This window comes from Oncorhynchus tshawytscha, linkage group LG09 (assembly GCF_018296145.1).
Source record: "Oncorhynchus tshawytscha isolate Ot180627B linkage group LG09, Otsh_v2.0, whole genome shotgun sequence".
NCBI lineage: Eukaryota > Metazoa > Chordata > Actinopteri > Salmoniformes > Salmonidae > Oncorhynchus > Oncorhynchus tshawytscha.
The window spans coordinates 9,486,658-9,502,041 of record NC_056437.1 but is presented as its reverse complement, the minus strand read 5'-3'; the positions used below and the strand labels follow the sequence as shown (position 1 = coordinate 9,502,041).

The 15,384-nt window shown below is 46.4% G+C and overlaps 1 protein-coding gene across 1 annotated transcript in view; it reads right to left on the bottom strand.

Annotated features, from left to right (window-relative positions):
- ccbe1 (collagen and calcium binding EGF domains 1) overlaps positions 1–15,384 on the bottom strand; it is a 126,699-nt gene that overhangs the window by 16,655 nt on the left and 94,660 nt on the right. Inside the window, exons 7-10 of the mRNA XM_042326471.1 lie at positions 14,605–14,713; positions 12,817–12,956; positions 2,838–2,847; positions 517–554 (exon numbers count right to left, since the gene is read on the bottom strand). Of these exons, the coding sequence (XP_042182405.1) occupies positions 517–554; positions 2,838–2,847; positions 12,817–12,956; positions 14,605–14,713 (297 nt within the window). The remainder of the gene's footprint in view (positions 1–516; positions 555–2,837; positions 2,848–12,816; positions 12,957–14,604; positions 14,714–15,384) is intronic.

Below are 15,384 nucleotides of genomic sequence, written 5' to 3'. Positions count from 1 at the left end.
GTGAGGGCATTATCAGGTGGAAGAGTTGACCAAGCACAGCTGTAGGAAAGCGAGAAAAGCTGCTTCTTTGCAGGAATGCAATTCAATTCCCCAAATAGCCTCGGTTAGAGCGTTTGTCTAAAGTCCATAATAATCATAGATATGATGTTAAACATAATCTTCCAGCATTTTAAATAATAATATTTACATTCCATTCATAAACAAAAAACTGTATGTGGCTAAAATGAGACATTGGCCAGATCCAGATGAAAAACAGTCAAGGCTGATCCCAGATCTGTTTGGCTTGACAAGGATTAACCATAGGAGTTAATTGACGAGACAGCACAAACTGATCTGGGACCAGACTAGAAGAGAGCTAGAGATTAGGGAGGATGCTCCAAGGGTTGTGTTCCAAATGGTACCGATTCCATATGTAGTGCACTCCTTTTAACCAGAGTCCCATGGGCCCTAGTCAAAGTAGTGGATTAGATAGGGAATTGTACGCGATTTGGGATGTAGCTCTAAGTCATGCTCTACCTTGATGCCATGTTTTCCTGGTGCCCCCGCGCAGGACCCTGTATGAGACAAGAGAAGACATCACAGATCACATCATTTAACCATTCGCTGTGTCCAGTCACATCTTGGGTCCAGCTACATTTCAATGACTTTAGCATTTAAGGGCAAAGAACCTCTGTACCTCCTCTCTATACAGTCACCATCAAAGGGCACTGGGGACAGAGAGCTGGGACCTCCGCCACATTCAGATCCGGACTGATTCATATTGTGCCACACTGAAATGTACACCACCCATCACACACACACACACACACACACACACACACACACACACACACACACACACACACACACACACACACACACACACACACACACACACACACACACACACACACACACACACACTCACTCACTCACTCACTCTGTGCCCAAAACCCAGTTACGACCAGGGTTCAAATACTATTTGAAATCATTTCAAATACTTTATCAGTGCTTGATTGTACTTCACTGGCTTAAGGGACCAATAGAATAGCCGCAAAAATCCTTATTTGAAAGATTTCTACTAGTATCTGAACCCAGGTCTGATGAATACAGATCAGAATGCAAGGCTCAAGGAGCCATGGCAGAGCAATACAGAACACAGTAGAGTGTGATTCCATAGCATATAGAACATTTCTCTACAGTATAAACAGTGGCATAGTTCTCTGAGCTTAATGTCCTGTGTTACAGAGGACCCCTGGTGTTGATACAGTAGGTTAGTGTTTCAACAACTCAGGTGACACAATTGAGTTGTAATACTGAGACTTGCATGACGGCGCAACAAAAAGGAGCCCAATGCGTTGTAATGTAAAGCATTCAGACATTTTCCCCTGTTATTACAAGTGGCACTGCATCTCAGAGCTAGAGGTGTCACTACAGATCCTGGTTCGATTCCAGGCTGTATCACAACCGGCCATGCCGCCAGTCAGCCAGAGGCCGCCAGTGCCGCCAGTCAGCCAGGGGCCGCCAGTCAGCCCAGAGGCGCCGGAGCCCCTCAGCCCAGAGGCGCCAGAGCCCCTCACAGCCCATAGCTTCCGCCCCTCTGTCCCGAGCTTCCGCCCCTCTGTCCCGAGCTTCCGCCCCTCTGTCCCGAGCTTCCGCCCCTCTGTCCCGAGCTGCCGCCCCTCTGTCCCGAGCTGCCGCCCCTCTGTCCCGAGCTGCCGCCCCTCTGTCCCGAGCTGCCGCCCCTCTGTCCCGAGCTGCCGCCCCTCTGTCCCGAGCTGCCCCTCAGTCCAGTGGGGTCATTAAGTAGGGTCTCCGTGGCTAGGAGGCCACGGAAGCGGACAAGGTGGGGGACTAAGACTACGGTGAAGTGGGGGCCACGTCCAGCACCAGAGCCGCCACCGCGGACAGATGCCCACCCAGACCCTCCCCAATAGGTTCAGGTTTTGCGGCCGGAGTCCGCACCTTGGGGGTACTGTCACACCCTGACCATAGTTTGCTTTGTATGTTTCTATGTTTTGGTTAGTCAGGGTGTGATCTGAGTGGGCATTCTATGTTGGATGTCTTGTTTGTCTATTTCTATGTCTGGCCTGATATGGTTCTCAATCAGAGGCAGGTGTTAGTCATTGTCTCTGATTGTGAACCATATTTAGGTAGCCTGGGTTTCACTGTGTGTTTGTGGGTGATTGTTCCTGTCTCTGTGTTTTGCACCAGATAGGGCTGTTTTTGGTTTTCCACGTTTATTGTTTTTGTTAGTTTATTCATGTCTAGTGTCTTTATTAAAAAACATGAATAACCACCACGCTGCGTTTTGGTCTGCCTCTCCTTCACCTAAAGAAAACCGTTACAACGTGTCCCCAACCCATTGTGTTTTTTTCAACTTATTTTGTACATAATGTTTCTGCTACCGTCTCTTTTGACCAAAAATAACTTCTAGACACCAGGACTGCGATGGCTCACCACAGACTGGCAGAATCCTATTTTTCCTTTAACGACTCTGACGAGCCCGACGCGAATGATATACTGCTTTCTCGGGAACAGGCCCCGATCCCCGCGATTTGTGTGAAGAGGAGGCAGAGAAAGAGGGGCCAAAGGGCGGGCTGCTTTCAGAGAATTTGTAGGCGATCGAATAAAGCCCCACTTCCCTCCATTCTGCTAGCAAACGTACAATCTTTGGAGAATAAAATCGACGAGCAACGCGGAAGATTAAACTACCAACGGGATATGAATATTAAAACCAATAAACTAAGGATCCTGGGACAAAACACCTCCCTCTGCAACTGGATCCTGGACTTCCTGACGGGCCCCCCCAAGTGGTGAGGGTAGGTAACAACACATCCGCCACGCTGACCCTAAACACGGGGGCCCCTCAGGGGTGCATGCTCAGTCCCCTCCTGTACTCCCTGTTCACTCATGGCTGCACAGCCAGGCACGACTCCAACACCGACAATGACGAGACAGACTATGGGGAGGAGGTCAGAGACCTGGCCGTGTGGTGCCAGGAGAACAAGCTCTCCCTAAACGTGATCACGACAAAGGAGATGATTGTGGACTACAGGAAAAGAAGGACCGAGAACGCCCCCATTCTCATTGACGGGGCTGCAGGGGAGCAGGTTGAGAGCTTCAAGTTCCTTGGTGTCCACATCACCAACAAATTAACATGGTCCAAGCACACCAAGACAGTCGTGATGAAGGCACGACAAAACCTATTCCCCCATTTGGCATGGGTCTTCAGATCCTCAAAAGGTTCTACAGCTGCACCATCGAGAGCATCCTGGTTGCATCACTGCCTGGTATGGCAACTGCTTGTCCACCGACAGCAAGGCACTACAGATGGTAGTGCGAACGGCCCAGTACATCACCGGGGCTATGCTTTCTACCATCCAGGACCTCTATACCAGGAAGTATTAGAGGAAGGCACTAAACATTTTCAAAGACTCCAGCCACCCCATTCATAGACTGTTCTCTCTGCTACCGCATGGCAAGCCGTACCGGAGCACCAAGTCCAGGTCCAAGAGGCTTCTAAACAGTTTCTACCCCCAAGCTATAATATCTAATCAAATGGCTACCCAGACTACTATTTGCATTGCCCCCCCCACCCCCCTTTACACCCCTGCCACTCTCTGTTGTTGTCATCTATTCATAGTCACGTCAATAACTCTACCTACATGTACATACTACCTCAAATAACCGGAGCCCCCACACATTTACTCTGTACCGATACCGCCCTGTATATAGTCTCCACATTGACTCTGTACCGGTACCCCCCTGTATATAGTCTCCACATTGACTCTGTACCGGTACCCCCTGTATATAGTCTCCACATTGACTCTGTACCGGTACCCCCTGTATATAGTCTCCACATATATAGTCTCTGTACCGTAACACCCTGTATATAGTCTCCACATTGATTCTGTACCGGTACCCCCTGTATATAGCCTCCACATTGACTCTGTACCGGTACCCCTGTATATAGCCTCCAGATTGACTCTGTACCGTAACACCCTGTATATAGCCTCCACATTGACTCTGTACCGGTACCCCCTGTATATAGCCTCCACATTGACTCTGTACCAGTACCACCTGTATATAGTCTCCACATTGACTCTGTACCGGTACCCCCTGTATATAGCCTCCACATTGACTCTGTACCAGTACCACCTATATAGTCTCCACATTGACTCTGTACCGGTACCCTGTATATAGTCTCCACATATATAGTCTCTGTATATATAGTCTCCACATTGATTCTGTACCGGTACCCCCCCTGTATATAGCCTCCACATTGACTCTGTACCGGTACCCCCTGTATATAGCCTCCACATTGACTCTGTACCGTAACACCCTGTATATAGCCTCCACATTGACTCTGTACCGGTATCCCCTGTATATAGTCTCCACATTGACTCTGTACCAGTACCTCCCTGTATATAGCCTCCACATTGACTCTGTACCAGTACCCCCTGTATATAGCCTCCACATTGACTCTGTATCAGTACCCCCATGTATATAGCCTCCACATTGACTCTGTACCAGTACCTCCTGTATATAGTCTCCACATTGACTCTGTACCAGTACCCCTGTATATAGCCTCCACATTGACTCTGTACCAGTACCCCCATGTATATAGTCTCCACATTGACTCTGTACCAGTACCCCTGTATATAGTCTCCACATTGACTCTGTACCAGTACCCCCCTGTATATAGCCTCCACATTGACTCTGTACCAGTACCTCCCTGTATATAGTCTCCATATTGACTCTGTACCAGTACCTCCCTGTATATAGTCTCCACATTGACTCTGTACCAGTACCTCCTGTATATAGTCTCCACATTGACTCTGTACCAGTACCCCCTGTATATAGCCTCCACATTGACTCTGTACCAGTACCCCCCTGTATATAGTCTCCACATTGACTCTGTACCAGTACCTCCCTGTATATAGCCTCCACATTGACTCTGTACCTCTGTACCAGTACCCCCTGTATATAGCCTCCACATTGACTCTGTACCGGTATCCCCTGTATATAGCCTCCACATTGACTCTGTACCAGTACCCCCTGTATATAGCCTCCACATTGACTCTGTACCGGTACCCCCTGTATATAGCCTCCACATTGACTCTGTACCAGTACCTCCTGTATATAGCCCACACTGACTCTGTACCGGTATATATAGCCTCCACATTGACTCTGTACCAGGTATATACCCCTGTATATAGCCTCCACATTGACTCTGTACCAGTACCTCCCTGTATATAGCCTCCACACTGACTCTGTACCGGTACCCCCTGTATATAGTCTCCACATTGACTCTGTACCGGTACCCCTGTATATAGCCTCCACATTGACTCTGTACCGGTATCCCTGTATATAGCCTCCACATTGACTCTGTACCAGTACCCCCTGTATATAGCCTCCACATTGACTCTGTACCGGTACCCCTGTATATAGCCTCCACATTGACAGTGTACCAGTACCTCCCTGTATATAGCCTCCACACTGACTCTGTACCGGTACCCCCTGTATATAGCCTCCACATTGACTCTGTACCAGTACCTCCCTGTATATAGCCTCCACACTGACTCTGTACCGGTACCCCCATTGACTGTATATAGCCTCCACATTGACTCTGTACCAGTACCCCCTGTATATAGCCTCCACATTGACTCTGTACCAGTACCTCCCTGTATATAGCCTCCACATTGACTCTGTATATAGCCTCCACATTGACTCTGTACCCCCCCTGTATATAGCCTCCACATTGACTCTGTACCAGTACCTCCCTGTATATAGCCTCCACATTGACTCTGTACCGGTACCCCCTGTATATAGCCTCCACATTGACTCTGTACCAGTACCTCCCTGTATATAGCCTCCACATTGACTCTGTACCGGTACCCCCTGTATATAGCCTCCACATTGACTCTGTACCGGTACCCCCTGTATTGACCTGTATATAACCTCCACATTGACTCTGTACCGGTACCCCCTGTATATAACCTCCACATTGACTCTGTACCGGTACCCCCTGTATATAGCCTCCACATTGACTCTGTACCGGTACCCCCTGTATATAGCCTCCACATTGACTCTGTACCAGTACCTCCCTGTATATAGCCTCCACATTGACTCTGTACCAGTACCCCCTGTATATAGCCTCCACATTGACTCTGTACCAGTACCTCCCTGTATATAGTCTCCACATTGACTCTGTACCGGTACCCCCTGTATATAGCCTCCACATTGACTCTGTACCGGTACCCCCTGTATATAGTCTCCACATTGACTCTGTACCAGTACCCCCTGTATATAGTCTCCACATTGACTCTGTACCGGTACCCCCCTGTATATAGCCTCCACACTGACTCTGTACCGGTACCCCCTGTATATAGCCTCCACATTGACTCTGTACCGGTACCCCCTGTATATAGCCTCCACACTGACTCTGTACCGGTACCCCCTGTATATAGTCTCCACATTGACTCTGTACCGACTCTGTACCCCCCCTGTATATAGCCTCCACACTGACTCTGTACCGGTACCCCCTGTATATAGACTCCACATTGACTCTGTACCGGTACCCCCTGTATATAACCTCCACATTGACTCTGTACCGGTACCCCCTGTATATAACCTCCACATTGACTCTGTACCGGTACCCCCTGTATATAGCCTCCACATTGACTCTGTACCGGTACCCCCTGTATATAGCCTCCACATTGACTCTGTACCAGTACCTCCCTGTATATAGCCTCCACACTGACTCTGTACCGGTACCCCTCTGTATATAGTCTCCACATTGACTCTGTACCAGTACCTCCCTGTATATAGCCTCCACACTGACTCTGTACCGGTACCCCCTGTATATAGCCTCCACATTGACTCTGTACCAGTACCTCCCTGTATATAGCCTCCACATTGACTCTGTACCGGTATCCCCTGTATATAGCCTCCACATTGACTCTGTACCAGTACCCCCTGTATATAGCCTCCACATTGACTCTGTACCAGTACCTCCCTGTATATAGCCTCCACATTGACTCTGTACCAGTACCCCCTGTATATAGCCTCCACATTGACTCTGTACCAGTACCTCCTGTATATAGTCTCCACATTGACTCTGTACCAGTACCCCCTGTATATAGCCTCCACATTGACTCTGTACCAGTACCCCCATGTATATAGTCTCCACATTGACTCTGTACCAGTACCTCCCTGTATATAGTCTCCACATTGACTCTGTACCAGTACCTCCCTGTATATAGTCTCCACATTGACTCTGTACCAGTACCTCCCTGTATATAGTCTCCATATTGACTCTGTACCAGTACCTCCCTGTATATAGTCTCCACATTGACTCTGTACCAGTACCTCCCTGTATATAGCCTCCACATTGACTCTGTACCGGTACCCCCTGTATATAGCCTCCACATTGACTCTGTACCAGTACCCCCTGTATATAGCCTCCACATTGACTCTGTACCGTAATACCCTGTATATAGCCTCCACATTGACTCTGTACCGGTACCCCCTGTATATAGCCTCCACATTGACTCTGTACCGGTATCCCCTGTATATAGCCTCCACATTGACTCTGTACCAGTACCCCCTGTATATAGCCTCCACATTGACTCTGTACCGGTACCCCCTGTATATAGCCTCCACATTGACTCTGTACCAGTACCTCCCTGTATATAGCCTCCACACTGACTCTGTACCGGTACCCCCTGTATATAGCCTCCACATTGACTCTGTACCAGTACCTCCCTGTATATAGCCTCCACACTGACTCTGTACCGGTACCCCCTGTATATAGTCTCCACATTGACTCTGTACCGGTACCCCCTGTATATAGTCTCCACATTGACTCTGTACCGGTATCCCCTGTATATAGCCTCCACATTGACTCTGTACCAGTACCCCTGTATATAGCCTCCACATTGACTCTGTACCGGTACCCCTGTATATAGCCTCCACATTGACTTGACCAGTACCCCTGTATATAGCCTCCACACTGACTCTGTACCCCCCCTGTATATAGCCTCCACATTGACTCTGTACCGGTACCCCCTGTATATAGCCTCCACACTGACTCTGTACCAGTACCTCCTGTATATAGCCTCCACATTGACTCTGTACCAGTACCCCCTGTATATAGCCTCCACACTGACTCTGTACCGGTACCCCACATTGACTGTATATAGCCTCCACATTGACTCTGTACCAGTACCTCCCTGTATATAGCCTCCACATTGACTCTGTACCAGTACCCCCTGTATATAGCCTCCACATTGACTCTGTACCAGTACCCCCTGTATATAGCCTCCACATTGACTCTGTACCAGTACCTCCCTGTATATAGCCTCCACATTGACTCTGTACCGGTACCCCCTGTATATAGCCTCCACATTGACTCTGTACCAGTACCCCCTGTATATAGCCTCCACATTGACTCTGTACCGGTACCCCCTGTATATAGCCTCCACATTGACTCTGTACCGGTACCCCCTGTATATAGCCTCCACATTGACTCTGTACAGGTACCCCCTGTATATAGCCTCCACATTGACTCTGTACCGGTACCCCCTGTATATAGCCTCCACATTGACTCTGTACCCACATTGACTCTGTACCCCCCTGTATATAGCCTCCACATTGACTCTGTACCAGTACCCCCTGTATATAGCCTCCACATTGACTCTGTACCAGTACCCCCTGTATATAGCCTCCACATTGCCTCCACATTGACTCTGTACCAGTACCACCTGTATATAGCCTCCACATTGACTCTGTACCAGTACCCCTGTATATAGCCTCCACATTGACTCTGTACCAGGTACCCCTGTATATAGCCTCCACATTGACTCTGTACCGGTACCCCCTGTATATAGCCTCCACATTGACTCTGTACCGGTACCCCCTGTATATAGCCTCCACATTGACTCTGTACCAGTACCCCCTGTATATAGCCTCCACATTGACTCTGTACCGGTACCACCTGTATATGTCTCCACATTGACTCTGTACCGGTACCACCTGTATATAGTCTCCACATTGACTCTGTACCAGTACCCCCTGTATATAGCCTCCACATTGACTCTGTACCAGTACCCCCTGTATATAGCCTCCACATTGACTCTGTACCGGTACCACCTGTATATAGTCTCCACATTGACTCTGTACCGGTACCCCCTGTATATAGCCTCCACATTGACTCTGTACCAGTACCCCTGTATATAGCCTCCACATTGACTCTGTACCGGTACCACCTGTATATAGCCTCCACATTGACTCTGTACCGGTACCACCTGTATATAGCCTCCACATTGACTCTGTACCAGTACCCCCTGTATATAGCCTCCACATTGACTCTGTACCAGTACCACCTGTATATAGCCTCCACATTGACTCTGTTACCAGTACACCCCTGTATATAGCCTCCACATTGACTCTGTTACCAGTACACCCCTGTATATAGCCTCCACATTGACTCTGTACCGGTACCACCTGTATATAGTCTCCACATTGACTCTGTACCGGTACCCCCTGTATATAACCTCCACATTGACTCTGTACCGGTACCACCTGTATATAGCCTCCACATTGACTCTGTACCGGTACCCCTGTATATAGCCTCCACATTGACTCTGTACCGGTACCCCTGTATATAGCCTCCACATTGACTCTGTACCGGTACCACCTGTATATAGCCTCCACATTGACTCTGTACCGGTACCCCTGTATATAGCCTCCACACTGACTCTGTACCGGTACCCCTGTATATAGCCTCCACACTGACTCTGTACCGGTACCCCTGTATATAGCCTCCACACTGACTCTGTACCGGTACCACCTGTATATAGCCTCCACACTGACTCTGTACCGGTACCACCTGTATATAGCCTCCACATTGACTCTGTACCGGTACCCCCTGTATATAGCCTCCACATTGACTCTGTACCGGTACCACCTGTATATAGCCTCCACATTGACTCTGTACCGGTACCACCCTGTATATAGCCTCACATTGACTCTGTACCAGTACCCCCTGTATATAGCCTCCACATTGACTCTGTACCGGTACCACCTGTATATAGCCTCCACATTGACTCTGTACCGGTACCCCCTGTATATAGCCTCCACATTGACTCTGTACCAGTACCCCCTGTATATAGCCTCCACATTGACTCTGTACCGGTACCACCTGTATATAGCCTCGCTATTGTTGTTTCACTGCTGCTCATTAATTACTTGTTACTTTTATCTCTTATTCTTGTCCGTATTTTTTTTAAACTGCATTGTTGGTTGGGGGCTCGTAAGAAAAGCATTTCACTGTAAGGTCTACACCTGTTGTATTCAGTATTTCACTGTAAGGTCTACTACACCTGTTGTATTCAGCATTTCACTGTGAGGTCTACTCCATCTGTTGTATTCAGCATTTCACTGTGAGGTCTACTACACCTGTTGTATTCAGCATTTCACTGTAAGGTCTACTACATCTGTTGTATTCAGCATTTCACTGTAAGGTCTACTACACCTGCTGTATTCAGTATTTCACTGTGAGGTCTACTCCATCTGTTGTATTCAGCATTTCACTGTAAGGTCTACTACACCTGTTGTATTCAGTATTTCACTGTGAGGTCTACTCCATCTGTTGTATTCAGCATTTTACTGTAAGTTCTACTACACCTGTTGTATTCAGTATTTCACTGTGAGGTCTACTCCACCTGTTGTATTCAGTATTTCACTGTGAGGTCTACTCCACCTGTTGTATTCAGTATTTCACTGTAAGGTCTACTACACCTGTTGTATTCAGCATTTCACTGTAAGGTCTACTACACCTGTTGTATTCAGTATTTCACTGTGAGGTCTACTCCACCTGTTGTATTCAGTATTTCACTGTGAGGTCTACTCCACCTGTTGTATTCAGTATTTCACTGTGAGGTCTACTCCACCTGTTGTATTCAGTATTTCACTGTAAGGTCTACTACACCTGTTGTATTCAGTATTTCACTGTAAGGTCTACTACACCTGTTGTATTCAGCATTTCACTGTGAGGTCCACTACGCCTGTTGTATTCAGCATTTCACTGTGAGGTCCACTACGCCTGTTGTATTCAGTATTTCACTGTAAGGTCTACTACACCTGTTGTATTCAGTATTTCACTGTAAGGTCTACTACACCTGTTGTATTCAGTATTTCACTGTGAGGTCTACTCCACCTGTTGTATTCAGTATTTCACTGTAAGGTCTACTACACCTGTTGTATTCAGTATTTCACTGTAAGGTCTACTACACCTGTTGTATTCAGTATTTCACTGTAAGGTCTACTACACCTGTTGTATTCAGTATTTCACTGTAAGGTCTACTACACCTGTTGTATTCAGTATTTCACTGTAAGGTCCACTACGCCTGTTGTATTCAGTATTTCACTGTAAGGTCCACTACGCCTGTTGTATTCAGTATTTCACTGTAAGGTCTACTACACCTGTTGTATTCAGCATTTCACTGTGAGGTCTACTACACCTGTTGTATTCAGCATTTCACTGTAAGGTCTACTACACCTGTTGTATTCAGCATTTCACTGTGAGGTCTACTACACCTGTTGTATTCAGCATTTCACTGTAAGGTCTACTACGCCTGTTGTATTCAGCATTTCACTGTGAGGTCTACTACACCTGTTGTATTCAGTATTTCACTGTAAGGTCTACTCCACCTGTTGTATTCAGTATTTCACTGTGAGGTCTACTACACCTGTTGTATTCAGCATTTCACTGTGAGGTCTACTACACCTGTTGTATTCAGCATTTCACTGTAAGGTCTACTACACCTGTTGTATTCAGCATTTCACTGTGAGGTCTACTACACCTGTTGTATTCAGCATTTCACTGTAAGGTCTACTCCACCTGTTGTATTCAGCATTTCACTGTAAGGTCTACTATGCCTGTTGTATTCAGCATTTCACTGTGAGGTCTACTACACCTGTTGTATTCAGCATTTCACTGTGAGGTCCACTACGCCTGTTGTATTCAGCATTTCACTGTGAGGTCCACTACGCCTGTTGTATTCGACGCATGTGACGAATACAATTTGATTTGATCAACGGACTTCCCTTATTAAACTGGTGGGGTTGGTTCCCAGAACATGTCCCATCAATCAGCAAAAAGATGTGTGGATTTCACAGAGCAGTGGAAGTGAAGTCAACACAGTTAAAATGTTATTCCTTCAAACCGATATGGTATCGATATCTGTTCAAACATGTTTAACTGATATGCACTATATAGGGGATAGGATGCCATTTGGGACACATCCAAGGACAGACAGGCCTGTGACTCGTGTCCTAGTTTCCCCTACAGGGCCCACCACAGCTGGGGAAGTCACAACACTCTGTCTGTCCGTCTGTCTGTCTGTCTGTCTGTCCGTCTGTCTGTCCGTCCGTCTGTCTGTGTGTCTGTCTGTGCTGGGAGAGGGGGCACAGTCAGCTGATGGGGTCAGAGTCATGACACGTGTCACAGCAGAGACGAGAGAGGGGGGAGGTATTGGGCATGGGGGAGGAGGGGGACATGGGGAGGGGAGGAGGGGGACACGGGGCAGGAGGGGGACATGGGGAGGGGAGGAGGGGAGGAGCAGAACAGACAGTGCTCTGTTTCTCTAGACCTGCTGTTTCAGCATATTTGAAAGGCAGTTTATAACCAAGGAGAATCTGAGAGGATGACAGGATGATGATGTTACAGGAAGAAAGTGGTGTTGTAATGTCGGTCTCCTAGAAGGGACAGTATACAAGGCATACGAGTGTATTGAAACAGATGGTACTGGTGGTGGTGCTGTTACTGACCATGGGCCCCCGTCGGCCCTGCTTCATGAAGGACAGGTCAGGCGATGGCCCAACGGGGCCCATCAGTCCCCTGGGTCCAGGAGGGCCGGGGGGCCCCAACAGTCCTGTGTGGCCAGGGGGACCCATTGGCCCTGGATCTCCTGAGATATAGAAACACACAGGTCTGGGTATTAGTGGGAGAGCAGAGACATTATACTACAGGACTGCAGACAGACAGACAGAGACATTATACTACAGGACTACAGATAGACAGAGACATTATACTACAGAACTACAGACAGATAGACAGAGACATTATACTACAGGACTACAGATAGACAGAGGCATTATACTACAGGACTACAGATAGAGACATTATACTACAGAACTACAGACAGATAGACAGAGACATTATACTACAGAACTACAGATAGACAGAAACATTATACTACAGGACTATAGATAGACAGAGACATTATACTACAGGACTACAGATAGAGACATTATACTACAGAACTACAGATAGACAGAAACATTATACTACAGGACTACAGATAGAGACATTATACTACAGGACTACAGACAGATAGACAGAGACATTATACTACAGAACTACAGACATTAGACTAGATAGACAGAAACATTATACTACAGACTACAGACTAGATTATACTACAGACAGAGACATTATACTACAGAACTACAGATAGACAGAAACATTATACTACAGGACTACAGATAGAGACATTATACTACAGGACTACAGATAGACAGAGACATTTATACTACAGAACTACAGACAGATAGACAGAGACATTATACTACAGGACTACAGAGACATTATACTACAGGACTATAGATAGACAGAGACATTATACTACAGGACTACAGAGACATTATACTACAGGACTACAGATACATTATACTACAGGACTATAGATAGACAGAGACATTATACTACAGGACTACAGAGACATTATACTACAGGACTACAGATACATTATACTACAGGACTATAGATAGACAGAGACATTATACTACAGGACTATAGAGACATTATACTACAGAACTACAGATAGACAGAAACATTATACTACAGGACTACAGATAGAGACATTATACTACAGGACTACAGACAGATAGACAGAGACATTATACTACAGAACTACAGACAGATAGACAGAGACATTATACTACAGGACTACAGAGACATTATACTACAGGACTACAGAGACATTATACTACAGGACTACAGAGACATTATACTACAGAACTACAGATAGACAGAGAAATTATACTACAGGACTACAGACAGAGCAGAGACATTATACTACAGGACTACAGATAGACAGAGACATTATACTACAGGACTACAGACAGACAGAGACATTATACTACAGGACTACAGATAGACAGACAGAGACATTATACTACAGGACTACAGACAGACAGAGACATTATACTACAGGACTACAGATAGACAGAGACATTATACTACAGGACTACAGATAGACAGAGACATTATACTAAAGGACTACAGATAGACAAAGACATTATACTACAGGACTACAGAGACATTATACTACAGGACGACAGACAGACAGAGACATTATACTACAGAACTACAGATAGACAGAGACATTATACTACAGGACTACAGAGACATTATACTACAGGACTACAGAGACATTATACTACAGGACTACAGAGACATTATACTACAGAACTACAGATAGACAGAGACATTATACTACAGGACGATAGATAGAACACAGACAGACAGAAACATTATACTACAGCTAGTTTTACCTGGAGGCCCGGGCAGACCAGGAGGTCCGGGCAGGAAGGAGTGTGACATCAGCATCTTCTCACTGGTCATCTGCTTGGTAACATCAGCGTTGCTGGGCAACATGGCGATCTATAGAACGAGAAGAACGGATATAGTTAAGATTGTTCATGTTTTTAGTACAATAGTTGAACTAAGATCATAAGGCATTCATCAGTTATATTCTACAACAATCAATTGCAATATATCATTCATTTAGAAGTAAAAAAAAAAAAGTGATGTATACCCAATCCCAAATTGCCCATTAAATGTAGAGGTTCTAGCTCAAAGGATTTTCTCAAGGTCAGTCTTAATAAGAGAGAGGTCTGAGATAATGGAGGAAGGATCAGGCATGTCGACGATACAGCCACTTGGCTGTCAGTCATCATAGAGCAGAAGCCTACGGGGAGATTACAGCGTAAGAGTGTACTCAATGTTCAAGGACCTGTAATAATAGTTACTACATGGATGTATTAAACTTACAGGACAAGAAAATTACATTCTCTACGTGAATTATTTGTTGTGTCAGAGTACGACTTGAAACCAGCTATGTCAATTTGTAATAACCAGAAGCAGGCCCAGGAAATCACTATGCATTACTTAGGTAGACCAGGAGACCGCACTGTACTCTGGGATAGATACATGTACATGTGAGTACTCTATATCAAAGCGTAGTACAGGCTGGGGCCATACATTAGGCTGGGGCCATACATTAGACTGGGGCCATACATTAGACTGAGGCCTTACACTAGACTGAGGCCTTA